Source organism: Lathamus discolor, chromosome 20, assembly GCF_037157495.1.
Source record: "Lathamus discolor isolate bLatDis1 chromosome 20, bLatDis1.hap1, whole genome shotgun sequence".
NCBI lineage: Eukaryota > Metazoa > Chordata > Aves > Psittaciformes > Psittacidae > Lathamus > Lathamus discolor.
Genome location: NC_088903.1, coordinates 2,243,320 through 2,269,578, shown reverse-complemented (window position 1 = coordinate 2,269,578; position 26,259 = coordinate 2,243,320). Strand labels below are relative to the sequence as shown.

General features: G+C 59.5%; 3 protein-coding genes across 6 annotated transcripts; 2 read left to right on the top strand and 1 right to left on the bottom strand.

Moving 5' to 3' along the window:
* The first annotated feature begins 518 nt into the window (after positions 1 to 518).
* LOC136024147 (alpha-2-macroglobulin-like protein 1) lies at positions 519 to 12,328 on the top strand. Of its 3 annotated transcripts, XM_065699281.1 has the most exons (23): positions 520 to 724; positions 1,161 to 1,350; positions 1,597 to 1,759; positions 1,889 to 1,941; positions 2,441 to 2,461; positions 3,215 to 3,368; positions 3,481 to 3,565; positions 3,658 to 3,772; positions 5,157 to 5,271; positions 6,403 to 6,512; positions 6,635 to 6,796; positions 7,415 to 7,642; positions 7,921 to 7,978; positions 8,058 to 8,203; positions 8,436 to 8,591; positions 9,132 to 9,356; positions 9,881 to 9,938; positions 10,052 to 10,151; positions 10,491 to 10,716; positions 10,787 to 10,913; positions 11,169 to 11,290; positions 11,737 to 11,767; positions 11,870 to 12,328. In XM_065699281.1, exons 1-22 carry the CDS (start codon positions 651 to 653, stop codon positions 11,752 to 11,754), a joined length of 2,706 nt encoding a protein of 901 aa, XP_065555353.1. In that variant the 5' UTR covers positions 520 to 650; the 3' UTR covers positions 11,755 to 11,767; positions 11,870 to 12,328. The 3 variants fall into 3 exon arrangements, with proteins under 3 accessions (XP_065555352.1, XP_065555355.1, XP_065555353.1); XM_065699280.1 differs by lacking the exon at positions 11,737 to 11,767 and having other exon boundaries at positions 519 to 724; positions 11,817 to 12,328; XM_065699283.1 differs by lacking the exons at positions 3,215 to 3,368; positions 3,481 to 3,565; positions 3,658 to 3,772; positions 11,737 to 11,767 and having other exon boundaries at positions 519 to 724; positions 11,817 to 12,328.
* Positions 12,329 to 15,283: 2,955 nt separating this feature from the next.
* On the bottom strand, positions 15,284 to 21,994 carry FTSJ3 (FtsJ RNA 2'-O-methyltransferase 3). Of its 2 annotated transcripts, none has more exons than XM_065699381.1 (22): positions 21,769 to 21,994; positions 21,342 to 21,468; positions 21,152 to 21,257; positions 20,913 to 20,959; positions 20,661 to 20,740; positions 20,373 to 20,472; positions 20,022 to 20,216; positions 19,826 to 19,941; positions 19,209 to 19,313; positions 18,949 to 19,049; positions 18,795 to 18,875; positions 18,546 to 18,704; positions 18,088 to 18,223; positions 17,774 to 17,979; positions 17,558 to 17,678; positions 17,383 to 17,476; positions 17,011 to 17,161; positions 16,826 to 16,902; positions 16,581 to 16,683; positions 16,311 to 16,494; positions 16,114 to 16,208; positions 15,284 to 15,872 (listed from the first exon to the last, which is right to left on the bottom strand). In XM_065699381.1, the coding sequence occupies exons 2-22, from the start codon at positions 21,406 to 21,408 to the stop codon at positions 15,683 to 15,685; spliced, it is 2,514 nt and encodes an 837-aa protein (XP_065555453.1). In that variant the 5' UTR covers positions 21,409 to 21,468; positions 21,769 to 21,994; the 3' UTR covers positions 15,284 to 15,682. The 2 variants fall into 2 exon arrangements, with proteins under 2 accessions (XP_065555453.1, XP_065555454.1); XM_065699382.1 differs by having other exon boundaries at positions 21,820 to 21,994.
* A 116-nt stretch (positions 21,995 to 22,110) lies between these two features.
* Positions 22,111 to 26,233, top strand: PSMC5 (proteasome 26S subunit, ATPase 5). Its single transcript, XM_065699383.1, has 12 exons — positions 22,111 to 22,219; positions 22,724 to 22,795; positions 23,139 to 23,208; positions 23,363 to 23,460; positions 23,801 to 23,857; positions 23,955 to 24,185; positions 24,296 to 24,422; positions 24,547 to 24,737; positions 24,829 to 24,927; positions 25,023 to 25,133; positions 25,212 to 25,298; positions 26,120 to 26,233. The coding sequence occupies exons 1-12, from the start codon at positions 22,181 to 22,183 to the stop codon at positions 26,171 to 26,173; spliced, it is 1,236 nt and encodes a 411-aa protein (XP_065555455.1). The 5' UTR covers positions 22,111 to 22,180; the 3' UTR covers positions 26,174 to 26,233.
* The last annotated feature ends 26 nt before the right edge of the window (positions 26,234 to 26,259 follow it).

Below are 26,259 nucleotides of genomic sequence, written 5' to 3'. Positions count from 1 at the left end.
GGATGGCTCTGAGCATCGACTGGCTCCTTCCCAACAGAGCAGCTCCTGTCCCAGCCACCCCATGGTGACAGTAGGGCAGGGGGAAAGGCAGCGCGTGGCTGTCCCCAGTGCTGGTTGCAGGGCTGGCAGCCTTCACCTCCCGTCTTCAAACAAGATGTGCAAGCCAAGAGCAAACAAGGGCACAGGGCTCCAGGCTGGCATCGTTCCTGCTCTTGGAGTGCCTGGTTCTTTATGGAGGAACCTCTGCAAAGCCGTGGCAATCATCCACCCAGACGGCACACAATAGAGGCTTCCCATGAGCAGCAACTCACTGGATAAAGAACTGTCCCATGGACATGGTCAGGGGCAGTGTACATATGAAGATCTCACTTCCCAGAAGGACCCGTTATTCCCTGTGCTCCCTGTGTGCCGTCAGGCCATCAGCTCCGAGCTGACTCAGCAGTCCCACCACTATGAGTGGTGTTTGGCTGCCCAGAGCCTTGAACCCATCAAAGCTCGGGTCTGGTGGTTAAACATTGTCCTGGCTGGATGGCTGGCTCCTAGACACAGACCTCGCTTGGCTTTTGTTTGCTGCCAGCAGGGAGATGAAAGCTTGAGGAGAGGACAAAAACCCAGCACGAGGCCTCTGGGACCACCTTGGTCCTCCAAGGATGGGGTCTGCAGCCGCCCTGCCCTGCCTGCTGCTCTGCACCCTGTATCTCACAGCTGGAGCATCTGCAAAGCCGTAAGCCCTCTCTGTGTCTGCCTGTCCATGCCTGTGGGATGGCGGGTGGTCTCGGTGGTGTGACAGTGCTAGCCATGGGGCTGGTTGGGGTGCTTCAGGGTGGTGGTTGTCCCCATAAGAAGACTTTGTCCCTGGGGTTGGTGTCTCTGGGCTGCACTGGTGCAGATGATGCCACCTCTCACACAAGCTGGAGGATGAGCAAAGCCTTTCCTCCTCCTGCAGATCAACCCCGCAGCTCTTTCCCAAGGTGGGCTCTGCTCTGGTCTGTGCTCTGACCAGCCTCCATGGGTGCATGGGTGCAAGGCTGGGTGGCGTAGCCCTGTAGAGAGCATCCAGGGCTAGAAAACCTCCGGCATCCTTTGCCTTGAGAGTCTGGCGTGGAGGGGAGCACTGGGATTTGGTGGCCTCCTCCCCTGCCAAGGTGTCCCCTCTCCAGGCACTACCTGGTGCTCTTCCCTTCCACGCTCTACTACCCATACCCGGGCAAAGTGCACATCCACCTCATGGGCCTGGATGAGCCCGTGCGGGTGACCCTGCACCTGGCAAGCCAGCTCGGAGTCCCCAACGTCACCCTGGAGGAGCAGGGCAATGAGATCCTCCAGCTGAACTGGCCCCGCTTCCCCAACGTGAGTCGCAGCCCCTCTGCCATAGCCGGGCTGGGGGAACGGGGAGGGGACTGGGGTCCATCTGGATGGCCAAGAGTGAAGGGAAGAGTGGAGGGACATGGAGCATGCATGGGGACCTTGGGAGCATCGTCTTCCCGTGCATAGCAGGTCCCTGGTGCCTTCAGGGGTCAGTGGGACGGGTTTGGTGTTGCACTGGCATCCAAAATAAAGGCTTTGAAACCATTTCTGGTGTTTCCCTGAGGGCAGATTTCTACTGCTCCTGCCTGGATGTACGAGGCTGCGCATCTTCACATCTCCATCCAGGGAGGCTCCCTGCAGGTCTCCGAGCAGAGGACAGTCGTGGTGAAAGCTCTGGAGCTGAGGGCCTTGGTGCAGACAGACAAGGATGTCTATGAGCCCGGACAAACTGGTGAGGGGCAGGAGGAGCTGGAAGAGCTCCCAGGCTCTTGGGATGGGATGCCCAGGTTTGGGTGCCAGGCTGTAGCGCTCACTCCCAGGCTGTAGCGCTCACTCCTGCTCCTGCCTTTGCTCTCTCCAGTGAAGATTCGAATTGTCCATTTGGATCAAAACCTCATTGCTGACAACAGAGAGGTGAGATGGGCTCGGGGCACGGGGGGGTTGGAGGCAGTGGAGTCCCCATAGTCTTGGCAGCAGTGGCAAAATCTTCAGTGTCTCCATAAGTATGGAGGAGATGGATGCAGGGATGGAATTCCCCAAACCACTGACAGGATGTGGGGTATGGTCAAAGGAGGGGATCCTGCCCTTCTGCTGTGCTCTGGGGAGACCCCCCCCTGCCGTCCTGATCCAGCTCTGGGGCAGCAGCACAGGAGGGACGTGGAGTTGTTGGATGAGGCCAGAGGAGGCCATGGGGATGCTGCGAGGGCTGGAGCAGCTCTGCTCTGGAGCCAGGCTGAGAGAGCTGGGCTGGGGCAGCCTGGAGAAGAGAAGGCTCCTGAAGGGGAGACCTGAGAGCAGCTCCAGTGCCTGAAGGGGCTGCAGGGAACCAGGAGAGCGGCTCAGCCCCTCCTTTAGGCACGAGCTCAACTCTCTGCGCTTTGACCATGCTAAATGCTTCTCTCTTTCTTTGCAGATTCCCTTGGTGGTCGTGCAGGTGAGTTGTCACCCTGTGGCAGCCTGTCGGCTCCCTTGGGAGGAGCAATGGGCCCCCAGCATGCGTGTGATGCTGGGAACAAGGAGCATCCTTGCTGCGGGTGTTGAGAGAAGTTAGAGTGGGCATAAGGGCTTGGGTAGATCTTAGGCAGAAGCTGTTCCCTGTGAGGGTGCTGAGGCGCTGGCACAGGGTGCCCAGAGAAGCTGTGGCTGCCCCATCCCTGGCAGTGCTCAAGGCCAGGTTGGACACAGGCTTGGAGCAAGCTGCTCCAGTGGAAGGGGTCCCTGCCCGTGGCAGGGGTTGGAGCTGGAGGAGCTTTGAGGACCCTTCCAACACAAACCAGGCTGGGATTCTATGATTCCCAGCCCATTAAGAGTGAGGTTTCTGTCTGCCTTCGAGACAGCGTGTCCTCTGGGAGGTTACACAAATGAAGGTGGCAGTGGCTATTGCTACCGAGACTTTGACCCTAACTGGAGAAGCCCTTGAGCAAGCAGTCCAGGCTGGAGCACCCCCTGCCAGCTCTGGCTGCTGTAACCAGGCTGGAGCTCAGACAAAACAGCACCCAGGGGGGGGAACTTTCCTTCTGGAGAGGTGATGTCCCCAGGGATGCTCTGAGGTGATGTCAGGGCAAAACCCCTGCTTCTTGCTAGGATACCCTGGGTGACCTGAGTCCTTGAGGTTGTCAACCCACCTGCACCACCCCATGCCCTGTCTTTGTCTCCATGAGCTGATGCCACACATCCCCATGTGCAGGATCCCAACGAGAACCCTGTGGCGGAGTGGCAGGAGGTGAGCCCGCAGCAGGGCATCGTGGACCTGTCCTTCTCGCTGGGTGCAGAGCCGGCCCTGGGCACCTACACCATCACCATGGAGGCCAGCTTTCACCAATTCACTGTGAAGGACTCCGGTGCGTGGGGATGAAGGCTGGGCTTCACGCAGGGTGTTTGGGAGCCATCTCATGGAATGGCAAGAAACCAAGGAAGGAAGAAATGGGAGCAATCCCATCCTCCCCCCCCCAGGATGGCCTGACTTTGAAGTGCTGATCCGGCTGCCCCGCTTTGTGACAGAAAAGGATGAGAAGATCCCACTGGATGTGTGCGGGCTGTGAGTTGGAGAGCAGCAAAGCTGCCTGCTCCTGGGGTGATGCTGCCTTCGCATCTTCCCCATCTGCTCCCGTTCCTGCTCCCTCCCAACAGGTACCCATCCGGGAAAACCTTCCGCGGCAGAGCTGAGGCCAGGCTGTGCCAGTTCTACAGCTCTGTTGCTGTCCTGAACACACCTACGATGACCTGTGTTGAGCTTAGGGGTCAGGTGAGGGCAGCAGGAGAGGGAGAAGGCACATGGGCGCTGGTCCTAACAGCCTTTCTCCAGTCTGGGGTGCTCGGGCTGATGATGGCTGGGTGCATCATTTGAGCATCACGAGGTCATCTGGCTCTCACGTGAAACTGCTGCAAAGCCAGAGTCAGAGAATCATAGAACAGTTTGGGTTAGAAAGGACCTTAAGATCTTCTAGTTCCAGTCCCTTGTCATGGGCAGGGATGCCTTTCACTAGACCATGTCACCCAAGCTCCTCTGTCCAACCTGGCCTTGAGCACTGCCAGGGATGGGGCAGCCACAGCTTCTCTGGGCACCCTGTGCCAGCGCCTCAGCACCCTCACAGGGAAGAGCTTCTGCCTTAGATCTAACCTGAACTTCCCCTGTTTCAGTTTGAACCCATCACCCCTTGTCCTGTCACTACAGTCCCTGATGAAGAGCCCCTCCCCAGCATCCCTACAGGCCCCCTTCAGGTACTGGAAGGCTGCTCTGAGGTCTCCACGCCGCTTCTCTTCCCCAGGCTGAACAGCCCCAACTTCCTCAGCCTGTCTTCATACGGGAGGTGCTCCAGCCCCTGAGCATCCTCGTGGCCTCCTCTGGACTTGTTCCAACAGCTCCATGTCCTTTTTGTGTTGAGGACACCAGAACTGCACACAATGCTCCAGGTGAGGTCTCACAAGAGCAGAGCAGAGGGGCAGGATCACCTCCTTCACCCTGCTGGTCACGCTCCTTTGGATGCAGCCCAGGATCCGGTTGGTTTCTGGGCTGCGAGCGCACACTGCAGCCGGCTCCTGTTCATTTTCTCATCGACCAGCACCCGCAAGTCCTTCTCTGCAGGGCTGCTCTGAATCTCTTCTTTGCCCAGTCTGTAGCTGTGCCTGGGATTGCTCCGACCCCGGTGCAGGACCTTGTACTCATCCCAGAGCAGGCAAAGGAGCCAAGCAAGGGCGCTTGGGATGGTCCTCGGGCCAGGGTGGGCAGGGATGGGACAGGCAGCTGCATGGCAGGGTGCAGCACCAGCCCTGGGGGGCAAGTTTTCAGGATCCAAGTGTTGCAGGACAGGATGGAGGGAAACAGCAGCAGCTGAGAGCCAAAGGATGACAGCAGGCACTGATGACACTGGAGGTTGAGATGAGCTCTTAGGCAGAAGCTGTTCCCTGTGAGGGTGCTGAGGTGCTGGCACAGGGTGCCCAGAGAAGCTGTGGCTGCCCCATCCCTGGCAGTGCTCAAGGCCAGGTTGGACACAGGGGCTTGGAGCAAGCTGCTCCAGTGGAAGGGGTCCCTGCCCGTGGCAGGGGTTGGAGCTGGAGGAGCTTTAAGGTCCCTTCAACCCAACCCGTGCTGTGGTTCTGTGATTCCACCATGAGTGTCTCTCATTCAGACTGGGAGGAACGGCTGCTTCTCCACCGAGGTGCCGGCCACTTCCTTCAACCTGACCAGCCTGGACTACGAGGATCAGCTCCACGCGTTTGTGTCACTGCTGGAGGAGGGCACTGGTGAGCACAGCGATGCTGACAGCCCCCGGTGATGTCCTGGGGTGGTGGCACCTGAAGGATGTGGCACAACTGCTCTGCTTGGCTGGCCCCAGGATCCCTGTCCTTCGCATCCCTTTCCACCAGTCCCTCTGTGCCCATGCTTGCTTTGATGTCATTTTCCCCGCTATTCCTGACTGCTGGAGCAGTCCCCGAGGTCTGAAGGCTGATGAGGAGTTTCTTCCCCTTCCAGCATCCTCTCCCCACATATCCCTCCATCATCCACCTCACCTCCCTCTGCCTCCCTGCAGACTAGTTGGTGTGCTTGAGTAGTGCTTGGGAAGCTACCAGGGTACTATTGGTCTTAGAAGGTCTTTCTGGCTTTGAATCTAGTTATAATCTGTCACATTGGTTGTGTGTTTTGTGTGTTAGGGTTTGCTAGACACATCCTTGGAGTCAAGTAAGAAGCCTAATGGCAGCACAATGCAGCTGCAAGTGGCCTCTTCTGGTTGCTTGCAACCATGAAGAGGGGCACTTTAGGGTAAAGCTTGCTATTTGGGTAGCGCACAGAGCATGGTCCTGCTCACGCTCTTGATCCTTTCTCACCTGAGGACCTAAAAGGATGCTGCAGAGGGTCCTTCATCAGGGACTGGAGTGACAGGACAAGGGGTGATGGGTTCAAACTGGAACAGGGGAAGTTCAGGTTGGATCTAACGAAGAAGCTCTTTACCGTGAGGGTGCTGAGCCGCTGGCACAGGGTGCCCAGAGAACTGGTAAATGCTCCATCCCTGGTAAATGCTCCGTCCCTGGCGGTGTTCAAGGCCAGGTTGGACACAGGGCCTTGGGTGAGATGGTTTAGTGAGAGGTGTCCCTGTCCATGGCAGGGGGGTTGGAACTGGATGATCTTGAGGTTCTTTCCAACCCAAACCATTCCATGATTCTATGACTCCATCTTTGCATTCGTTGCCCAATCTGTATGGCCCTGCACTGTGCAAACTTGCCCCTTAGCCACTGCCTGCAAGAGAAGAGCTTTGTTTCATACGGCCACTTGCAGAGACAGCAGAACGTGTGCCGCTGCGTGCTTGAGACCATCTGACCCATCTTTCCTGGTGGGAATCGCAAGGACACGGTGCTGAGTGCTTCTCCTTTCCGCAGGGATGCAGCACGCAGCGAACAAGAGCTGTATGATTGTGGATGAAGAGATCATCATAGCATTTGAAAGCGGTGATAAATTCTACAAGCCTGGGGTCCCCTACACTGGGACGGTAAGGGTGGTGGTGGGGGGGTGTCCCTGTGCCCTGCAGGGCTCTCGCTGCACCCAATCCCACTCCCTCAGACCTCCAACCCTGTTATCCCACCCAGCATCTCCCCTTCCCTCCTGGTGCAGATGCTGCTGAAGGGAATTAACGGCTCTGCCCTAACGGAGAAGGAGCTCCTGCTGATGGTTGATACTGGAGAAATCCAAGGAAAAACCCTGCTCACGGATGGGTCAGGGAGAGCCTCCTTCGAGCTGGACACCTCTGGTTGGAAGGACAGGGTCTCCATGCATGTAAGTGATCCATTTCCCCTCAGACACCCGGATTTCGGTAAAAATGACAGAGTTTTTACGTCAAATCTTCCAGCCTCCCTTTGACCACATTTGGTCTTTGTGCACCCAGAGCATCCCATGGTGAAGAGCTCCACGTGTGTATTAACCCTGTTTAAAGCCTTGATGCCAGTCAAACCCTACAGATCTCAGCACCCTTCCTGCCTCCTGTGCTGGGAAAAGGCTCTACTCCCACTGTTCGTGCATTCTGCAAAGTTCTCCCTCTAATTCCTTCTCTGTGCCTTACTGTTCTCATTCTTCACTGCCAAAGTCAGGATCCTTTCCACCTTCACCACTTGGGCGCAGGATCAGGGAGTTCTGAGATGCTTTATCAGCATATAGATACCTGCCTCCTCTTGCCATCCACTGGCTGCCCCTTTGAGTGTCCTTTGGACAAGCCCCGTGATGGCACGCAGCTCTACGCTTTTGGGTGCTGAGCACACCTGGATTGTGTTTCTTTGCGTGCTCCTGCAGGGATGTCACAGCAAAGAGCGTGGCAGTCACAGGGTGGCTTTCCGCCCCTACTGAGCTCTGCTGCTGAGCTCATCTTTGCCATTGACAGCCTTGATTTCCACCCTTCAGGGTGAGGTCAAAACTGCAGCCTCTGAGGATGAAAACCTGGAGTATCCCAACTACAAAAGTGCTCCTCGCCACGTGTACGCCGTCTCTGTGGGCACCGCAAGTTTCCTGAAGATACACAGGGTGACCAAGGAGCTGCCCTGCGGCCAGCCCCTGCAGCTCAGCGTGGATTACTCGTTTGATGCGAAGGCCATGGGGAGCAAGCAGCAGAGCCTGGATGTGGTCTTGCTGGTGAGCCTTCAACCTGGGGAGAGAGGGGAAGCTGCAGGAAAGGCAGAGCTCAGGGGAGGAGGATCTGCCCCTCCAGCAGAATTCATTTCCAGCCAGCCCTGGGCAGGTACTCCTGGACTCAGGGATGGACTCTGGAGCTGTCAGGTCTGGGGGCACCATTTCCATCCCACGTTGCTCTCATAGTCTGTCCCTGAGCATCCTCCGCAGCCTCCCCTCATCTCCTCGTGCCTCTTCCCCACCCAGCACAGGTTCTGTTGTTTCCACCTCCTCCTCTGCAGGTCCTGGCCAAGGGGACCATCGCCACGGTGCTCAGGAAGGAGCTGCCTGCAGATGCCGGTAGGTCCTGGAGTGCGTGGGGCTGTGCAGGGCTCTGCTCCGTGTCTGCTCCTCACTCCCTTCCCTTTGCACTGCCCAGGGCTCAGCGGCTCCTTCTCCCTGGAGCTGCCCATCGGCCCCGAGCTGGCGCCCGCAGCCAAGGTGCTGGGCTACGTGGTGCTGCCCAGCAGCGAGGTGGTGGCCGACAGCACCAAGCTCGAGGTGGCCAAGTGCTTCCGCAGCGAGGTGAGCGGAGCCTGCTGGGCTCGGGGGGGAGATGGGGGCTCTGAGCCCTTCCTCACCCCCTGCAAGCGGCTGGGCCCAGGCTCTCCTTTCAAGGAGGGGTTTTCCTTCCTCTCCTATTCCTGTTGCTGCTGCAAAGCATCTCCTGGCTTTGATCTCAGTCCTCTGGGATGGTGCCCAGCTACGGGCAACCAGCTCCCCTCTCCCCTAACCCAAAGGCTTCCCTGCTCTCCAGGTGAACCTGTCCTTCTCGGAGCAGAGGGCTGTGGTGGGCTCCCGGCTCCACATGAAGGTGCAGGCAGCCCCGGGCTCACTCTGTGCTGTCTATGCCGTGGATCAACGTGGACAGTCCTCCAGCAGCAAGGGCAAGGGCAGGCTCAACCCCGACGTGGTGAGGCTGGAGTAACCTCAGTGCTAGGCTGGTCCTGAGCTTGCTGCTGGATAGTGGGGACTGTAGCAATAGGACGAGGGGTGATGGGTTCAAACTGAAACAGGTTCAGCTTAGCCATAGGGAAGCAGTTCTTCTCTGTGAGGGTGCTGAGGCACTGGAACAGGTTATCCAGGGAACCATTGCTGGCAGTGTCCATGGCCAGGTTGGACAGAGCCCTGGGCGACATGGTCTAGTGTGAGGCATCCCTGCCCATGGCAGCGGGCTGGAACTGGATGATCTTTGGTCCTTTCCAACCCAAAGCTTCTATGATTCTATGATTTTAGGGGAGGACAAACAGGGACCTTGGGAAGCATCGCTGCCCTTGGGGAGAAGAGAGATGGGGAAGTGACAGGTCCCAGTGAAAGGGCTGGGGCTGGTGGCATCACTATGATGCCCAGGGAGGTGCAGAAGCTTTGGGGCAGTGACAGGGGCAAAAGGGGTTGGAACCGGGCCAGGAGCGTTTCCTGTCTTTCTCACCCAAAGCTCATGTGTTCGGTTTAGGTCTATAACTCACTTCCAACGTTTTCTGGATCCACCTACATTTTTGACCTTGAAGAACCTATTTCATCTCGGAACCCGAGGTGCCCGTATGAAGGCGTAATTTTGGCCCTTCCATCCATTAACTGTTACGATGTGCCAGGGAAGAGGAGGACCTGCCGCCGCAAACCGAGGAGCTGGCGGGTCCTGCCGCCTGATGCCCAGCCAGGCTCCTATAGCCTGTTTACGGTATGAGCCCTCCAGCCCTTCCTCACACTCCTCTTCCTCCTTAGGGGGCTGGGAACACCCGGTCCTTTGCCCAGCCAGTGTGTGTGCTCAGAGACCAGCTCAGGCCACACACATCTGCCAGCTCAGGCCCTGCAGCATTCCACAGGGCAGGGGCTAAGCTCTGCTCTTCCCATCACAAATCTGTGCTTGGAGCAAACAGAAAAGATCGTCCCGGCATTCCCCTGCTTTCTGAGGGGTGCGTTTCTCCCACTGGCAGCAAACCCGGGGTCGGGGCTGTTTGGGATTGGAGCAGGAAGAGCAGCTGCACCGCGTCCTTCCCAGCTCTCCCTGATGCAGCAGCTTCTCCCGGCACAAATATTCCTCTCCTGCACTCCCATTACAGTGTGGCGGGGGGGGATCTGATCTTCAGGAGCTCTGTTCTGCCATGGGGCTTCGGTTCCTGGCATCTGAGAGGGATGGAAAAGGCATGTGGGGATCTGTGGGCTCGCCGTGGTTGCTGGTCTCTCTCATGTGCTCTGTTTCAGGATGCAGGTTTGAAAACTGCCACCAACGCGGAGCTGGGCTGTCCATTGAGCGCCCAAGGTGAGTGGGGAGGGTCTGTAACAACCTCAGTGCTGGCTGCGGAAGAATGGCCGGAGGCATCCTGCCTCTTTGCATCCTTCCTGGCAGCACGTTCAGGTCATGCCCGTTTGCAGGACCGGAGCTGGAGGCTGATCTTCTGGCAGATGTCCCGAAGGAGCCAGGGATGCAGATGGGCTTCCTGGAAACGTGGCTGTGGGAGCTGGTGCCTGTGGGGTGAGTAAGGAGCCCCAGCAGACCTCAGGTAACTGCACCAGCTTCAGCGCTGGGTGCAGTGCCCAGAGCTCCGGTTCAGTGTTCGTATATCAGGAGTGACACTGAGACATGTTCAGCCCCTTCCCTTGGACCTCAGCACTGAGCCTAGGAGAGACTGGGCAGTCTGTCCTGTAGGCAGGGGATGCCCTAAGACTCTGATGGTGCCTCTGCCCATCTCCACGTGTATGATGGCCACCAATGGTCCCCAACACCCAGAGGAAGGGGTTGCCGTGCTCCTTCTGCTGGCTCTGCCCATCGGACCCATCGTGTACAACCTGTCCATCTCCTACCTCCCTGCAGGGACCATGGCTCTGCGGAGGTGACAATGCCGGTGCCCAATATCACCACCGAGTGGGAAGCAGGGATGCTCTGCACATCCCCTCTGGGCTTGGGGCTGGCCCCTGCCACCACCATCACAACCTTCAAGCCCTTCTTCGTGGAGCTGGTGCTGCCCTACACCGTGGTCCAGCACGAAGCCTTCACCCTCGTGGCCACCGTCTTCAACCTCCTGCAGCACTGCCTGAGGGTGAGCGGTGCCGGGCAGGGGGCTCTGGGTTGGGGGCCCGGTGGTGGCTGAGGGAGCTGTGGTCCGGCAGGTCCGGGTGATGCTGGTGGAGTCGGTGGAGCTGGAGGTGCCGGCGGGCTCGGATGAGGCGAACGGTGTTTGTGTGTGTGCAGATGAAACAAGGACCTTCCAGTGGGACGTGCGAGCCACCAGCACGGGTACGAAAAGGGCTGGGGCTGGGGTAGGATTGAAACCCGCCTCTTTGTCACTGCTTTTCTGACCCTTTCCTCCCCCTCCCAGCTTCCTCTCCCCTCTTTTCCTTTTCCCTTCTCCACCCTCCAATCTCTTCCCCCTATTTCTCTGTCCCATTGCATCCATTGCACCCTCCTCCTTCCCCACGTCCCCAGGGTGGCTCTGAGCTGCAGGCAGCCCCCAAGGCAGTATCACCGTCATGTCCCCATCTCCCTCCACAGGGAAGGTGAACGTCACCGTCATCGCCAGGGCCCTGCAATCTGAGGAGCTCTGCGGCACCGAGGTGCCCGTGATGCCAGCCCATGGGCACATGGACACTGAAACAAAGCTCCTTATGGTGCAGGTGAGCATAGAGGCGCTTGTGCCACCCTCTTGCCAGGAGCAGAGCTGCACCCAAAGCAGTTGCCCATGGAGCGGAGCAGAGCAGAGCATCTCCCCATCCCTTGGCCAGGCTGGATGGAGCTTGTGGGTGCTGCAGGGTGCACCAAGTGCATCCATGCTTAGTGGGACCATCACCCACCATCAGAGGGATGGTGCCTTCCCTTCCCTGTTGGGGTGAGACTGGTACATTTGAGGCTGCTGGGTGTGCGATGTTCTCATCATACCGTGCATGGGGCTGCTCTAAGGACAGCCTGGGTGGCCCTAAGCTGTCATGGGCCATCAGAGCCGATGGGCTGCTGGTCAGGCTCCAGGCAGGGTGTTTATTGGAGGTAGAAAGGCATTTCTGGGACAGAGAAGGGCAGGCTGACTGACCCCAGTCTCATACCTGCTGTATTCCTGGTTTTAAAGCCTCCAAGACTGATGTGAAGGAAAACTGCAGGTGCGTGGCTCTCCTCCTGCTCCTGATCCCATCCTATCCCACCTGACAGCCACGGTCTCGAGGGCTGGCAGCCTTCTCCCATCCCTTCATCCCCTTCGCCAGACCCAGCAGGAGCCTGAAGCAGCGTGGTTGAGATGAGGACTCCAAATCCCAGCCCTGATCCCCACCATGAAGTTGTGGTTTCCCTTGGGCAATCCCTTGGAGAGGGGATCAGGGCAGTTGGGCTGGTCCAGAGCTGGCAAAACACCTTGGGAGAGCAGTGCGAGCCTGATGGCTGGGCATGGAGAGGATGCTCAGGGCTGCCCTGACCCTGTCCATGCTCTGCCAGGCTGAAACTATGAGGAAAAATGCAACTGGGAATAAGCGAAGAGGAAGATGAGCAGCAAAATGTTGGCCTTGCAGGGAAGCTCCCTTGCTTCAGGCTCTTTCCCACCACCCCTGCTCAAAGCCAACCCCAAACCACGCTTTGTGTCTGGAGCACAACGCTCCCGTGCACCTCTGTGATGTGTCAGTGGGCCTGCACCTTCACTTTGCTTTGCTGAATAAAGAGCTGAGACCAAACCAGAGGGAGCACTCGTTGCGCTGGCAACAAGGCAGAGAAGCAGCGGCACAGCGTGGGGTCAGTGGTGCCTGGTCAGGAGCGGCTGGGGGACGCTGGCTCCTGCTTCAGGCACCCAATGGCATGTCCTCCATGTGCTGTTTCCCCTCAGCATCCCCACAGCAGAGGCAGAGCCTGCCCTGCTCCTGAGTCCACCTCCCTTTGGCCTCACTGCTCACAGTCCCCACTGCCTCCTGTGCTGATGGCCCTGAGCTCCTCTTCACATGGAACCATCCCCGGGATGCCTGCAGGGCACTGAGCCATGCCCACATCCTGGGGCAGCAGAATGGGCTCAGGGCCGTGCTCCCACCTTGTCTCCATGGGGGTGGCAGGGACCAGCATCCTCTGGACACTGAGACTGTGTGGGGCTGCTCCTGAAGGGCAGGGAGGTGAGGTCAGGGCTGCATCCATGGGGACAGCCCATGGGACAGAGGTTCACCCCATCCGTGGCTTCCTGCAGCACTGCCTCTGCCCCCCCCCATACCTCAAAGGGAAGGGGACTGCACTCAGAGCACTGTATGGCAGCCATGGAGCTGTCTCAACTTCCCTAAATTCCCATTAGGAAATAAGGAGCCTGTGCCCAGGCTGGTGTCCAGCTCCCAGGCCAGCACCATTCTGTACCTGTGCCCATAACTGAGCTGATGCAGCTGGAGGAAACCAGGCATAAAGACAGCCTGAGCCCTGCACCCAGCCCAAACAGCTCCTTTTGGGCTAGCTCTGAAGTACCTGGAAACAAGCCCTTCTGAGGCACCAGCTCACACACACTGTACCCAGGATGTGCTGCCTGCTTTCGGTCTGGGGATTCATTCCTGCTCCCTCCTGCTGTGTTTTCCCAGCAAACCCGTGTTTACGGGGGTCCTGCCCCTGGTTTTGAACCTCTACAGCCTATGGGAACCTTTCCTCACATCACCAAAGGCCATCAAGAGCCTTGAACCCGGAGGCTGCGGGCAAACACTGCCCTGGCTGCACCTGCAGGTCCCTCGGCCAGCCCTTGTTTGCTCACTGGATGGAGAGCAAAGATCTCGCTGCCGAGCAGATGCAGGTCTACAGCGTTCCAGCACCTGGAGGAGGCGGCTGTGGCCATCCCCATTGTCCTCTTGCATGTGGAGGCACGAGGTCCCTGCCTCTCCTCGTCCTGCATCTAGCACCTGGGGTGTCTGCAGCTCTGTGAGCCCTCTCTGTGCCTGTCTGTCCATGGCTCATCCCATGCATGTGTTTGCTGGCCGGGCCGGTGGGCTGTCACTGCCCATGGCTGGTGGCTCTGGGATGGTTTATTGTAGGTGCTGCCTCATGTGCAGAGCCTTTGCTCTGCTGAGCTGAAAAGCCAAGGGGAGCCCAGAAGCAGAGCAGGGATGCTGGCCCTGCACCCCAGCACAGGTTTCTGTGCAGCCAGGACCTCTTCAAGGCCTCTGTGCGGTCAGTTCCGTGGTGTAGCTCATCCCCACGCCTCTCAGGGCATCACTTCTCCTTGCCAGGAGTTAGGGGGCTGTGTCCCCTCGTGCATGGGGACAGGAGCAGGACCCCGCGTGCTGGGGTGTGGGGATGCTTCCCCATCACGGATGGTCGCACCTCATCCTTGGGATGTCTCCACAGCTGACACAGGAGGAGGACACCTTCACCTTCACCACCACGCAGGACTTCCCGGTGAGGAGCCTCCAAGGCAGCCACCGTGATGCTGTGTGACTGCTATGAGATGGGTGAGCCCTGCTGGGGACAGGGCCTTGGTGGCCACCACAGTGGCCCAGAGGGGGCCTGGCTGAGCTTTCAATTCCCTCATTCAATTCCCATTAATGAGCTTGGGCTCACCAACGGGAACAGCTCACCCTGAGCTCATCCTTCCCACTGCAGGTGGTTGCAGGGATGCTGCCTACAGTGTACCCTGGAGCTCAGGTAGGGGCTGAGCCTGACAAGGCAGAAGGGTCACCCCACCACCAGGACCCTGATGGGGACCCACTGACCCTGAAGGGCCAAGCTGGCCTGTGCTGAGCCCCTGGAGCCAGGGAAAGATGGGCCAGGAGTCAGGATGGAGGAGGAGAGAGGGCCTGGAGCTCTGGATTAACAGATGGGGTCTTGCTGGGAAGAGCTTGGGACGTTGAAGTCAGGGAGGACCCAGGCTGCGGGGTGCAGAGAGGAGCTGTGCCTCTTTGAGGGGGTTAGACACACCCCCCCCCCCAGTCCTCCTGTGCTCCTTATGGAGCTCCCCATCCGTGGATTTGGGCTCATACAGGGGATGAGACATTGAGCTCCAAGGGATGGGGCTCAGCTGGAGGGACAGGGGCTCTCTCCTCTCAGCACACCCATAGCTCATGTTGAAGACGCTGATGGGCAGTAGGGAAGCTTCCAGCACAGCCTGAAGCCCGGCAGCTGGAACCCTGCGCTCATCCCAACTCCCTCAGCCACTGAGAACCAGGGCAGGTGATGGCCTCTGCTCTCACCCTGACCCCAGCCCTGGCCCTCCACGAGGGCAGAGCATGGCTGAGGTGCTCACAGCTCTCTCTGGACTTTGTCACATCCCCCTTTAGCAGCTCCCACCCCACCAGGACCCCGTGCTTCCCATCCCTGGCACTAACACGGTACCACTGCAACCGTGACGGCTGCAGGGACCATCTCTGCAACCGGATTCAGGCACTGCTGACAGGCAGAAGCCACAGTCCCCCGAATCCTGCCTGGCTCTAAATGAACACACTGGCGCAAGCACAGCTTTCCTCTTTGTTTCCTAAACTTGCAGGGTCCCACATGAGGAGAGTGGCAGGGATGAGGGACGCAGGGATGGAAGGTGGCAGGGATGGGGTTGCAGGGATGGGGGCACTGCTCTGGACTGCGTTGGCTGGGACAGCGTGGGTGCAGGTCTGGCCCTGCTGCTGGCTGGATCCTCTCTGCCAGTCAAACGCGATGAAGGGAAGCAGGACACATCCCGGTGCAACCTCAGACCAGGGTTTAATTCTGCTGTAACCAGAGCTGCTCTGTGCATACCCTTGATACACACCTGCCCGGGGGCTCGGTGACAAGTATGGCCCAGGGAGCTGTCCCCTTGAGCCACAACCTCCCAGGGGACAGTGAGGGCTGGTGTGGATGCTGGTGCCACCTCCACAAGAGTCAGCAATGGCGACAGAGCTGGAAGGGCGTCAATGCTGCAGCGCTGAGGCCAAATAAACCCTCGCTGCCCCACCAGAGGACAGGAGGCAATGTCACATCAAGGCACCAACTAATAGCAACGTGTGGCTGTCACAGTCCTGTCCTCAGGATGGGGCAGAGTGGCAGGATGAGCCGGCTGCTCCCAAGCCGAGTCCCTCCCTGTGGATGGAGCTGGTCCCACGTCATTTATGGCGTTTCTTCTTCTGCTCTTTGCGCTTCTGAGCCCTCACATCCTTCTTCAGGCGGCTGTCAACAACCTTGAACTGGCCCTTGACCCCAGGAGGACGGCGCACGCGGGGTCCCACACCTTTCTTAGCCACCAGATAGGTGACCTGCCGCTTCTCCTTGGCCAGCCCAGCCTTCTTGTAGATGCTGAGAGAGAATGGCAAAAGGTGAGACCGAGACCCTGGCCCAGCTCCATCAGTTTGGCCCCAAGATAGGGCTCCTTTGCTTTCTCTGTCACCCCTCAGTGTGCACCCAGATCCAGCCCAGCCTCTACCAACACTGCTGGGTTACACACAGGAGCTGTCCCTGTGGGGTAGCTGCAGGAACAAGGCATCATGAACCAGCCCAGCACAACAGGCAGGATCTGGACCTCAGCTTCACCACTCACCGCCGCAGCTGGGCCACCTTCTCCCGCTCCGAGATATCCACTGTGCTCACCACAGCCTCCGCTTTCTTCTTCATCTGCTCCATCTTCTTCAGCATCTGTGGGGACAGCGAGAGATAGAGACAAGGGGGATTTGAGGAGGGATGGAGCACCCGGGAGAGGGGGAACGGAGACACACACAGGTCCACAGCCCCACTCACCCGCCGCTTCTTGCGGGCTTTGGCCTCTGCCACCTTCTTGATGGGGCGTGCGTTGATCTCGCGCCAGCGCTGCCGATAGGCCTCGACCGTCTGCCGGTCCACTGGGACCTGCCGGCGCCGGTGCTGCTGCTCCTCTTCCGTGAACCACGCTGGCAGCTCACCCTCATCCTCATTGAAGGAATACCTGGGGGGGGACTCAGATGAGGGCAAGCAGGATGTGGGGTCTCCTCACCAATCCATCTGCCTGTCCCCTGTTGGCAGAGCAAGTACCTGTTGAAGGAATCATCAATCAAGTCCCGCCTGGCCTTCTTGGAGGTGGCGATGACAGAGCCAAGGGCCAAGCCCTCTGCATCCAGGACACGGGCTCTTTTCACTGCAACATACAGGCAGGTTAAAGCGTGGCCTATCTAGAAGCAGACCTGGGAAAGCCTGGTGTGACCCTGCCTCCAGTCCCTAAAAAGGGACTCACACAGTATCACTGGGCACACATGGGTCCAGGAGCCCCCAGCACTCACATGGGTTCTCAATGGGCACCACCTCAAAGCCACATGGCTCAACACGGCCCCGTTTCCTTCCCACTGGTGTTAGTGGCCTGTAGAGAAGAGAGTGGTCAGGGCTGGGATGCTCACCTCACCTCCCAGCTCTCCAGAACTGTGGAGCTGTGGGAGGACATCCAGACCACCCCTCTCCCGGGCCTCACCTCTCCTCATCGCTGCTGCTGCTATCATCATCACTGCTCTGCTCATCCTGCACTTTACCAGTGTCAGGTCCCGTGTCTGTGGCAGGCGGGGGCTCAGATGGAACTTCTTCCTGAGGCACCTTCTTCTTCTGCTCCTTCCTTGTTGCTTTGTCTGGGGAACAGGAATCACTGGGTGAGAAAGGGTTGAGACAAACCCCACTGCAGATCATTCCTCTAGATACCCAGCTTGCTAACTGTGTAATGGCACAGGTTGGAAACAATCTCTGGAGATCCCCAGGCATGCTCAGAGCCGTATCTCCACCATGGTGTGATCCAGTGCCCAGCCTGGGCCTTTGGGGCTGTCGCTCTGTGCCCCCCGCAGCCCCCACTAACCTTTCTGAGACTCGCGCTGTTTCTCAGCCAACATCTGCGACTGCCCCAGCTCCAGCTCCTCATCTGCATCATCTTCAATGCCAGCAAAGGCATCCTGGGGATGGGGAGCAGCAGGTCAGGGGACACAGGGAAGCTGCTGGGCTGAGGCTGCTGTTGCGAGCCCAGCAGGACTCACCTTCCCAAACCACAGGCTGGTCTGCCGCTCCTCCAGCACCGACTTCTCCTCCAGGGGTACCAGCAGGGGATTCTCCTGTTCCTCCTCTTCTTCCTCATCCTCCTTCTGCCTAAACTTCACCCTGTTACAAGCAGCACCAGAATCAGACCCTCCCAGCCAGGATGGGGTGTGCCCACTGCTGGATTCTCTGCCCAGGGAGGTCTCTCCTGCTCTCACCTCTTTGCACCCTGCTCTCGCCTTTCCCGCTCCAGCCGGCGCTGCCGGGCCTCTATCTCAACCAGCTCCTCCGGGTCCAGGTCGCTGGCCAGGGACACATCGTCCTCTCCTTCTTGATCTGAGACATAAATGTCATCGTCCCCAGGTCCTATCTCCAGAAGGGCGTCCGCTGATGCCATGTCCCCCCGGGTCACCTCGTTCAGCAGCTGCAACGCAAGTAAAACAAGTCATAAGTTACAGCCTATTAGCCACGTGCCCACCACTGTCCCAGCCCCAGTAGCCCTGGGAGCCTGGCCCCCTCCTGCCCCACACACCGGTGTTCTGTGGATAGTGCGGAGGGAGAACATGCTGGTGTCACCGTCATCAGCAATGGAGACACCAGGGAGGTCCATCTTCAGCTCCACACGCTCACGCTGCTTCCGCTGTTCCTTCAGGATCTTCTTCTTCTTTCTGGAAGAGGCAAAGGACCGAGGCTACACCCTGCCTACCCCTGCCACCCCCTCCACATCTCCAATCCACATCCACTGCCACATCAGTGACAGATCTCCCTCACAGCACTGTGATCTCCCTGTGAGGGGTCCCCAGTGGGGACATAAGGGGCCTGTTCCAGCTTGGAACAACTGCTTCCCCTGCTTGGAGGAGCAGATGACCCTCAGGACCCCAGACCCCACCTGCTGTCAGCAGAGGGTCAGGGTCTGACACTGCCACACTCTGTGCCCATGGCTGGAGCCTCCCGTGCTTCCCCCCCTCTCCTCATGTGAGATTCTTTTACCTCTTTAACTCTGCCAACTCCTTAGCCTTCATCTCTGCCAATGCCAGCTCTACCTCCTCCTCTTCCTCTTTCGCCACCTCATCAGCTGCAGCTTCTGGCAATGTCTTCTTCTCCTTCCTCTCCTCCTCTTTGCCTTCCTCTTCTTCCCCGGAGCTCAGGCTGCCAAAAGGAGGGAGCTTAGACCACCTCTCCTGGTGGCAGACCCATCCCACCACACTAGAGCTCTGGGGCAACCCTTGCTGTCCCTACTTGATATCCAGCTCCTTTGCCTGCTCCTTCAGCTTTTTGGCCAAAAACCTCCGCAACTTTGTCCTCCAGTTCAGCAGAGCTCTGTGTGGGGAGGCAGAGAGTCAGAGACAGCCACCAGGGCCAGCAGCCAGCCTGCCCCAGTCACCCCCAGTACCTGAGCTCTTTCCTTCCCAGCACACGGATGTCCTTGCAGCACTGCCGCAGCTCCTCCGTGGTGGAGCTGTGATTCTCCAGCTCACCATCCCCCAGTGTGATCTGGGCAGAGCAGAGGGAAAGAGCTGATCCCCCTGAGCTTCACCCCTGCTGCTACAGACAGAGCCATAGCTGGGGCACCTGGCTCCTTCTTTGCATTGCTCTGTGCTCCTCGGGAGGCCTCAGGGGCCACCAAGGTCCCCCTTCACTTCGGGTCCTCACCTCGTTGGCCTTGGAGAGGAAGTCCACCGGGTTGGGAGCCTTGAGGAAGTCCATCAGGGTGAAGCGGTGGTAGAGGGTCATGTCCCCATCTGCATAGCCTTCTGCCTACAGGAGGGAGTGGTATGAGCCATAGGTGCAGCTTCAATCACCCTTAAAGGCTGAACGATGGCAGGTAACTCATGTCTTGCTGCGTGTCCACCTAAACATGCCTGCATGACCAAGGGATGAGGCAAGTCACCAGCCTCAACCCACCAGCTCCACAGTGTCTCCCAGTCCACCCCAGACTGAGAGGTGATAGAGGTCTGTGTCAGGCCCATGCCCAGCTGAGGCCACTTGACAGTGTCTTTGCTGTCCTGTGTCCTAACAACACCTCACAGAGACACAAACCCAGTGACCAGCCATTGCAGGGAGGGTTTTACTGGTTCATCCCCAGCTTCACAACTTGTATCACCATTTCCCCATCACTGCACCCCCTTCTGAGGCTGCAAACCTCCCCCGAACTGGGTCTTCCACCACTTTGAATCCTCAGAGCTTTCATTTTCCTGCGTGACTTTGCTTATTACAACGTCTTTGGCCCCAGTCCCCAGCCCCATTTGTGTCTTCGGCCTTACTCATACCTTTGGCTTCTTCTTGCTGACCAGCTCACTAACGGACTTAGTCTGAACTTCCACCTCCTTGAAAGCATATTTTGGGTCAAAGAACTTGCTGTCGATTTTGTCTGGAGCCTGATAACCTGGGATGGAGAAATCAGAGCTAACAGCAGGCTTTTCCCAGCCCCATTTCAGCAGCTGCAGGTCCCCCCTGCCCACTCACCCTGGCACACCACGAAGATCTCAGCAGACTCATTGCGGGATGCTTGGGGCTTGGTGGCCTGGACCTTGCTGAAGAACTGCTGGAAGATCCAGAGGAGGGGCTGGTAGTCCCGGGAACGGAAAACCTTGGTGATGAACCAGCCACCCTTGCAAAGGAAATCACAGGCCAGTCGCAGGGCCATGAGGGTCAGGTTGGCTGGAGCAGAGGATAAGAGCAGTCAGTGGTCATCACTTTCCCCAGTGACCAGCTCCCTGTCCCACTCTGCATCCCACTGCCACCCTACCCTGCTGGGCTATGGGATGTGCCCACCCTTGTAGCCCCCAGACCGTACCATGCCCAGGCAGACCCCACCTTGGGAATAGGCATCATGCACCCAGCTGGCTCCCACGTTGGGTGCTCCATCGTTCAGCACCACATCCACCTTCCATGTCTGCAGCTCCTTGCGCAGGGCCTGCGGGACAGGGACACGTGTTTGTCCCACTAACCCCCACACAAGGCAGCACCCCCTGTCCATGTCAGCTCAGCCTCTGCCTCTGTCTGACCCCCAAGGAGCCCCAGCTGAGCAGGCAGGGTGATGCCCACGCCCACTGCAGACCAGGCTGGCACGTGAGGCTCGGGGTAGGGGAGACAGGTTCATACCTGGCGGCACTTCTCAGTGGTGATGTCCTCCTGCAGCGTCACCACGTTGGGAATGGGCTTGATGGGGACCAAGTCCACCCCTGGGAAAAGACGTGAATGCTGACTGCATCCTCTCAAAACCGAGCTTGGCTTCCCCACCCATTCTCTCTCTCCACCAGGATCCCAAACCCAGCATCCCCTTCTTTGGCTACATCCAGGCACTGTGTTGGAGGCTCCTGCCTCAGTCTGCTCCTGCTGTGTCCCAACACTCACCAATGATCAAGCTGGAAACCGGCATGAATTTGGAAGCCACCTGCAGCCTGGAAAGGACAGAGAAACAGAGCTACAGCAGGATGGCAGGAGAGCCCCCCAGCATTGAGCTATTCTGTCAAGGGGGCTGGGATCAGCTTTGGTACCAAGGGCAGAGCCACAACAACAGAAAACACACAAGCCGCTTTGTTACAACGCCCCGGGGCAGCACTGGGCTGTGACCGGGCCCGGACACCACTCACCACCCGCCGGGGGCCGCGCACAGGTCCAGCAGCACCCGGGCCTTCTGCAGGAACTGGAACTTCCTATTGAGCTGGAGAAGCTTGAAGGAGGAGCGGGACCGAAAGCCTGTGGGATGCAGAAGCGGGGGTCACGGGTTAGCAGGGGTCGCGGTTACCGCAGGCACCCCCAGCCCGGTCCCGCACCCCTCACCCGTCTCCTTGGCCAGGTGGTAGAACTTGTCCCGCCGGCTCTTGCCCAGCTTGCTCTTCTTGCCCATGGCGGCCCGGCACAGGGCCCCCCGCGGGACCCGGACCCTCCGTCAGCTGCCGGCTGGGACCTGCAGGGATCAGGCCGGGTGAGCCAGGGCCGGGCCGGTGGCCCCCGGGACCTCCACAGCCGAACCCCAGCGTCTCCCCGGGACACTCCGAGGCCTGTCCCGGGGTCCCCTCAGCCCGGAGCCCCCTTCCCCAGCCCATGCCGCAGCCACCTCACGACACGATCCCGGTCCCGATCCCGATCCCAGTCCCGGTCCCGATCCCAATCCCAATCCCAATCCCGATCCCAATCCCGATCCCAATCCCAATCCCAATCCCAATCCCGATCCCGATCCCGATCCCGATCCCGGTCCGGTCCAGACCTCGGTCCCGGTCCAAACCCCGGCCCCGCCGCCACCGCGTGCCCTCACAACCTTCCCGTCGTGCCCCGCGCCAGCCGCCCGACTTCCGCTTCTCCTCGCCTTGGCCACCATGTTGAGTGTGGCTCCCCGTACCCCGGCTGCCTTGGGCCGGAGACGGGGGAGCCGCAACCGGTACCCTCGGAGGCTTACTCCTCCGCTGGAGGCCCGGGGGCCAAGACCCGTCCTTGTCCCCCTCGGTGCGGGGAAATCGGCTCTGACCGTACCAAAATGGCGGCAACGCCACAACCTGAGCTCTCCTCACCCTGCTGGCGGCGCTGTGCGGGCACAGGAAGTGACGCTATCACGCCCGGCGTGCGAGAAGGAAGGGGGAGGCGGCCATCTTTGTTGTCGGCAGGCTCTGCGCCGGGTCCCGATGCCGGCGGAGAAGATGGCGGTGGACGGCCCCGAGCAGGTGCGGCCGGGCCGGGATGGGATGGAGCGAAGCGGGGACGGTCGCGGGGTGCTCGGGCCGCGCCGTGCTTCCGCGGGGCTCTGCTGCGACCGCATGTGGTCGGGGCCTGGCGGGGGCCGTGACTCGGCGGGTCTCGCCTCAGCCTCCCTGAGGGGACAGGGGTGAGCGGGGCCTGGGGTGCGGGAGGAGGCTGCAGGAGAAGGGGGAGATGTGGGTGGCAGTGGTGGGACTGCGGGTGCTGGAGAGGGACTTCTCGTGTGGGGATGTAGTGATAAGGAACGGGTGAGAGGTTTAAACCGAAACGGGAAATTCAGGTTGGATACAGGGCGGAAATTATTGCCTGTGAGGGTGCTGAGGCGCTGGCACAGGGTGCCCAGAGAAGCTGTGGCTGCCCCATCCCTGGCAGTGCTCAAGGCCAGGGTGCAGCCTTGAACCTGCTCTAGTGGGTGGAATGGCCAGGCCTTGCGGGCAGGGCCTGTGGTGCTGAGCTCTGCTGTCCCGCAGATGGAGATGGATGACGGGAAGGGCGGCACGGGGCTCCGGCAGTACTACCTGTCCAAGATCGAGGAGCTGCAGGTGAGCCAGGCCTGGACGTACATGAGGTGCCCGGCCAGGGCTGTGTGGCCACATCCCTACGCTTGCACTGGGGGCCCCCGCAGCCTGCGCTGTGCTATGGGTGTCCTGCACGGGGGTGGGAGGAGGAAACGCTGCCCCAAGGTGCTCTCAACAACCTTTGGTGGTGGGGGAGCACGAGATGAGTGCGACCTCCTGGCAGTGGGGTGTAGCTGTGCCCTGCTGGGAAGGGCTCTCCCCCGCAGGCACCTGTCCCAAACAAAGGCCATTGTGTTGGTGCCCGAGCTGGGTTGCTGTGAGCACTGCATGGGATATTGAGGGCACAGCGAAGCTGTTCTCCCAACAGCTCATCGTGAACGAGAAGAGCCAGAACTTGCGGCGCCTGCAAGCACAGAGGAACGAGTTGAATGCTAAAGGTATGGCTCAGCTCCCCTTGTCTTCCTCACTGGGGCTCTGGGGCTGGTGGCTCCTGGCCCGGTTGCCAGCCGTGGTGGCAAGCGCTGCCTCTCCATCATGGGCTGGGATGGGCACAGTCTCTTGTGGCTGGTGCTGACATCTCCCTCTCTGCAGTGCGCCTGCTGCGGGAGGAGCTGCAGCTCCTGCAGGAGCAGGGCTCATACGTGGGGGAGGTGGTGAGAGCCATGGACAAGAAGAAAGTGCTTGTCAAGGTATGGGGCTGAGGGTGAGCGGGTCTGGGGTGGGGTCTGGCAGACCCTCCCTTTGATCCCCCAGGGCTTGGAGTGAGTGCGAACATGAGATCTGAGGGGATATAACACCTAAAAGATGGGAAACGAGGCCTTTTTGCTCCAGAGGAGCACATTGTGGCAGCTCTCCTGGGCCACACTGCTGGTGGGAGGCAGCTGGCATAGGCCTTCTGGGGACAGGAGGGGCTGCAGGGCTTTGGTGTTGGCAGAACTCCCTGGCTCCTTCCTGCTGCTCCAAGCACCCATTGTGGCTATTGGGCACGTGAGAGGGAGAGAACTCCTGGTGGCAACTGTCACTTTCCAGGTGCACCCAGAGGGGAAGTTCGTGGTGGATGTGGACAAGAACATCGACATTAATGACGTGAGTGTTCGGGGAATGTGGGAGGGGACATGGGAAGCCTGGAGCTGCCTGCCCTGGCCCTGCCCAGGGGTGCTGAGTTCCCCTCTGCTCGCTGCAGGTGACCCCAAACTGCCGCGTGGCCCTGCGCAATGACAGCTACACTCTGCACAAGATCCTGCCCAACAAAGTAGACCCGCTCGTGTCCCTCATGATGGTGGAGAAGGTTCCAGATTCTACTTACGAGATGATAGGGGGCTTGGACAAGCAGATTAAGGAGATCAAGGAGGTGATCGAGCTGCCGGTCAAGCACCCTGAACTCTTTGAGGCTCTGGGGATCGCTCAGCCCAAGGCAAGTGCTGGGGATCTGTGGTGGGGACTCTTTGGTGTCACCTGTGGGGGTCTCCCCTGCTGCCCGTGCAGCATGGATGGGGTGCTGAGGTGTCTGTATGCTCATTGCAGGGTGTACTGCTCTATGGACCCCCTGGCACAGGCAAGACCTTGCTGGCCAGGGCTGTTGCCCACCACACCGACTGCACCTTCATCCGTGTCTCGGGCTCGGAGCTGGTGCAGAAATTCATTGGGGAAGGTAACGGGGTGCAGGGGGAAGTGGCTCTTGTGGTGCTGGGTGGCCTCGGGTCCAGCCTCTCGCACGGGGTCTGGGGCAGATGGAGCTTAATGTGCCTGGGCTCAGCCCTCTCTGCTTCCTGCAGGTGCCCGCATGGTGCGGGAGCTGTTTGTGATGGCCCGGGAACACGCTCCCTCCATCATCTTCATGGATGAGATTGACTCCATTGGCTCTTCCCGCCTGGAGGGTGGCTCTGGTGGGGACAGTGAGGTGCAGCGCACAATGCTGGAGCTCCTCAACCAGCTCGATGGCTTCGAGGCCACCAAAAACATCAAGGTCAGAGGGTGCCATCCTTGCCTTGGGGCCAGGGCTGTGTCCTGCTGGTCATGGAGCGGCCACAATGGTGATGGTTGCTGTCCCCGTGCAGGTGATCATGGCCACAAACCGCATCGACATCCTGGACTCGGCTCTGCTGCGCCCCGGCCGCATCGACAGGAAGATCGAGTTCCCTCCTCCCAACGAGGAGGTAGGTGGGGTCCCTGAGGCCCTCGTCCCGTCCCCAACCTGCCTGGAAGCGATTCCTGCTGCTCCAGCCCTCGCGTTGCTGCCGCTCTCCCCTAGGCCCGCCTGGACATCCTCAAGATCCACTCCCGGAAGATGAACCTGACACGAGGCATCAACCTGCGGAAGATCGCGGAGCTGATGCCAGGGGCGTCAGGAGCGGAGGTGAAGGTGAGCCAGGGCTCTGCAGTGGCACTGGGGCTGGCAGAGGGGGGCAGTGGCAGGTGGTGACGTCCCTGTCCCTTGCAGGGGGTGTGCACGGAGGCTGGCATGTACGCGCTGAGGGAGAGGCGGGTGCACGTCACGCAAGAAGACTTTGAAATGGCTGTTGCCAAGGTAAGTGCTGTGGGGGAGGCAAAAGAGGGGTGGGGGGGTTCCTGCAGCAACAGCTCCTTGTTGGGGAGACATAAATGGGTCTAGGAGGTGTCTGCCAGGACCTGGAAGGTGCGAAACTTGATTGGGGTCAGTTCTGGGGACAGACAGCAGGGTTAAGACCCCTGCCCTGCAGCCCTGATCCAGCTCTGGGGCAGCAGCACGAGAGGGATGTGGAGCTGTTGGGGTGAGTCCAGAGGAGGCCATGTTGCTGCTGCGAGGGCTGGAGCAGCTCTGCTCTGGAGCCAAGCTGAGAGAGCTGGGCTGGGGCAGCCTGGAGAAGAGAAGGTTCCTGAAGGGGAGATCTGAGAGCAGCTCCAGTGCCTAAAGGGGCTGCAGGAAACCTGGAGAGGGGCTTGGGACAAGGGCCTGTAGGGACAGGCCATGGGGAATGGCTTGAACCTGCCCGAGGGGAGACTGAGCTGAGCTCTTAGGCAGAAGCTCTTCCCTGTGAGGGTGCTGAGGCGCTGGCACAGGGTGCCCAGAGAAGCTGTGGCTGCCCCATCCCTGGCAGTGCTCAAGGCCAGGTTGGACACAGGGGCTTGGAGCAAGCTGCTCCAGTGGAAGGGGTCCCTGCCCGTGGCAGGGGTTGGAGCTGGAGGAGCTTTAAGGCCCAACCCAACCAGTCTAAAATTTAAGGGTGTTGTCCCCATGTGAGTGACATGGGAGGAGGGCAGGGAGGTGACAGCGCCCATGCAGGGCTGGCGTGGGGTTTGGGGGTTATTAGCACCCAAGTGGGGACTGCATGCTGGGATGTACCCAACTGTTGTCTCCTTTGTGCCCAGGTGATGCAGAAGGACAGCGAGAAGAACATGTCCATCAAGAAGCTGTGGAAGTAACAGCGAGGCCAGAGCTGCTCCTCTGGCTGCACCACCTCTAATAAAGCGCTGCTACGGCCAGGCCTGTGCCCTGCTGTGGGGTTGGG

Bases quoted from the DNA above. Each gene is read 5' to 3' on its own strand.
- LOC136024147 (XM_065699280.1), top strand. From the start codon at position 651: ATGGGGTCTGCAGCCGCCCTGCCCTGCCTGCTGCTCTGCACCCTGTAT. The intron at 1,760-1,888 runs GTGAGGGGCAGG...TGCTCTCTCCAG, and splicing joins CTATGAGCCCGGACAAACTG to TGAAGATTCGAATTGTCCAT. The intron at 9,939-10,051 runs GTGAGTGGGGAG...GCCCGTTTGCAG, and splicing joins CTGTCCATTGAGCGCCCAAG to GACCGGAGCTGGAGGCTGAT.
- FTSJ3 (XM_065699381.1), bottom strand. From the start codon at position 21,408: ATGGGCAAGAAGAGCAAGCTGGGCAAGAGCCGGCGGGACAAGTTCTAC. The intron at 17,980-18,087 runs GTGTGTGGGGCA...CTTGCGTTGCAG, and splicing joins GCACTATCCACAGAACACCG to CTGCTGAACGAGGTGACCCG. The intron at 16,209-16,310 runs GTGAGTGGGGCT...CTGTCCCCACAG, and splicing joins AAGCCCGCAAGAAGCGGCGG to ATGCTGAAGAAGATGGAGCA.
- PSMC5 (XM_065699383.1), top strand. From the start codon at position 22,181: ATGCCGGCGGAGAAGATGGCGGTGGACGGCCCCGAGCAG. The intron at 22,796-23,138 runs GTGAGCCAGGCC...TTCTCCCAACAG, and splicing joins CCAAGATCGAGGAGCTGCAG to CTCATCGTGAACGAGAAGAG. The intron at 24,928-25,022 runs GTAGGTGGGGTC...GCTCTCCCCTAG, and splicing joins TCCCTCCTCCCAACGAGGAG to GCCCGCCTGGACATCCTCAA.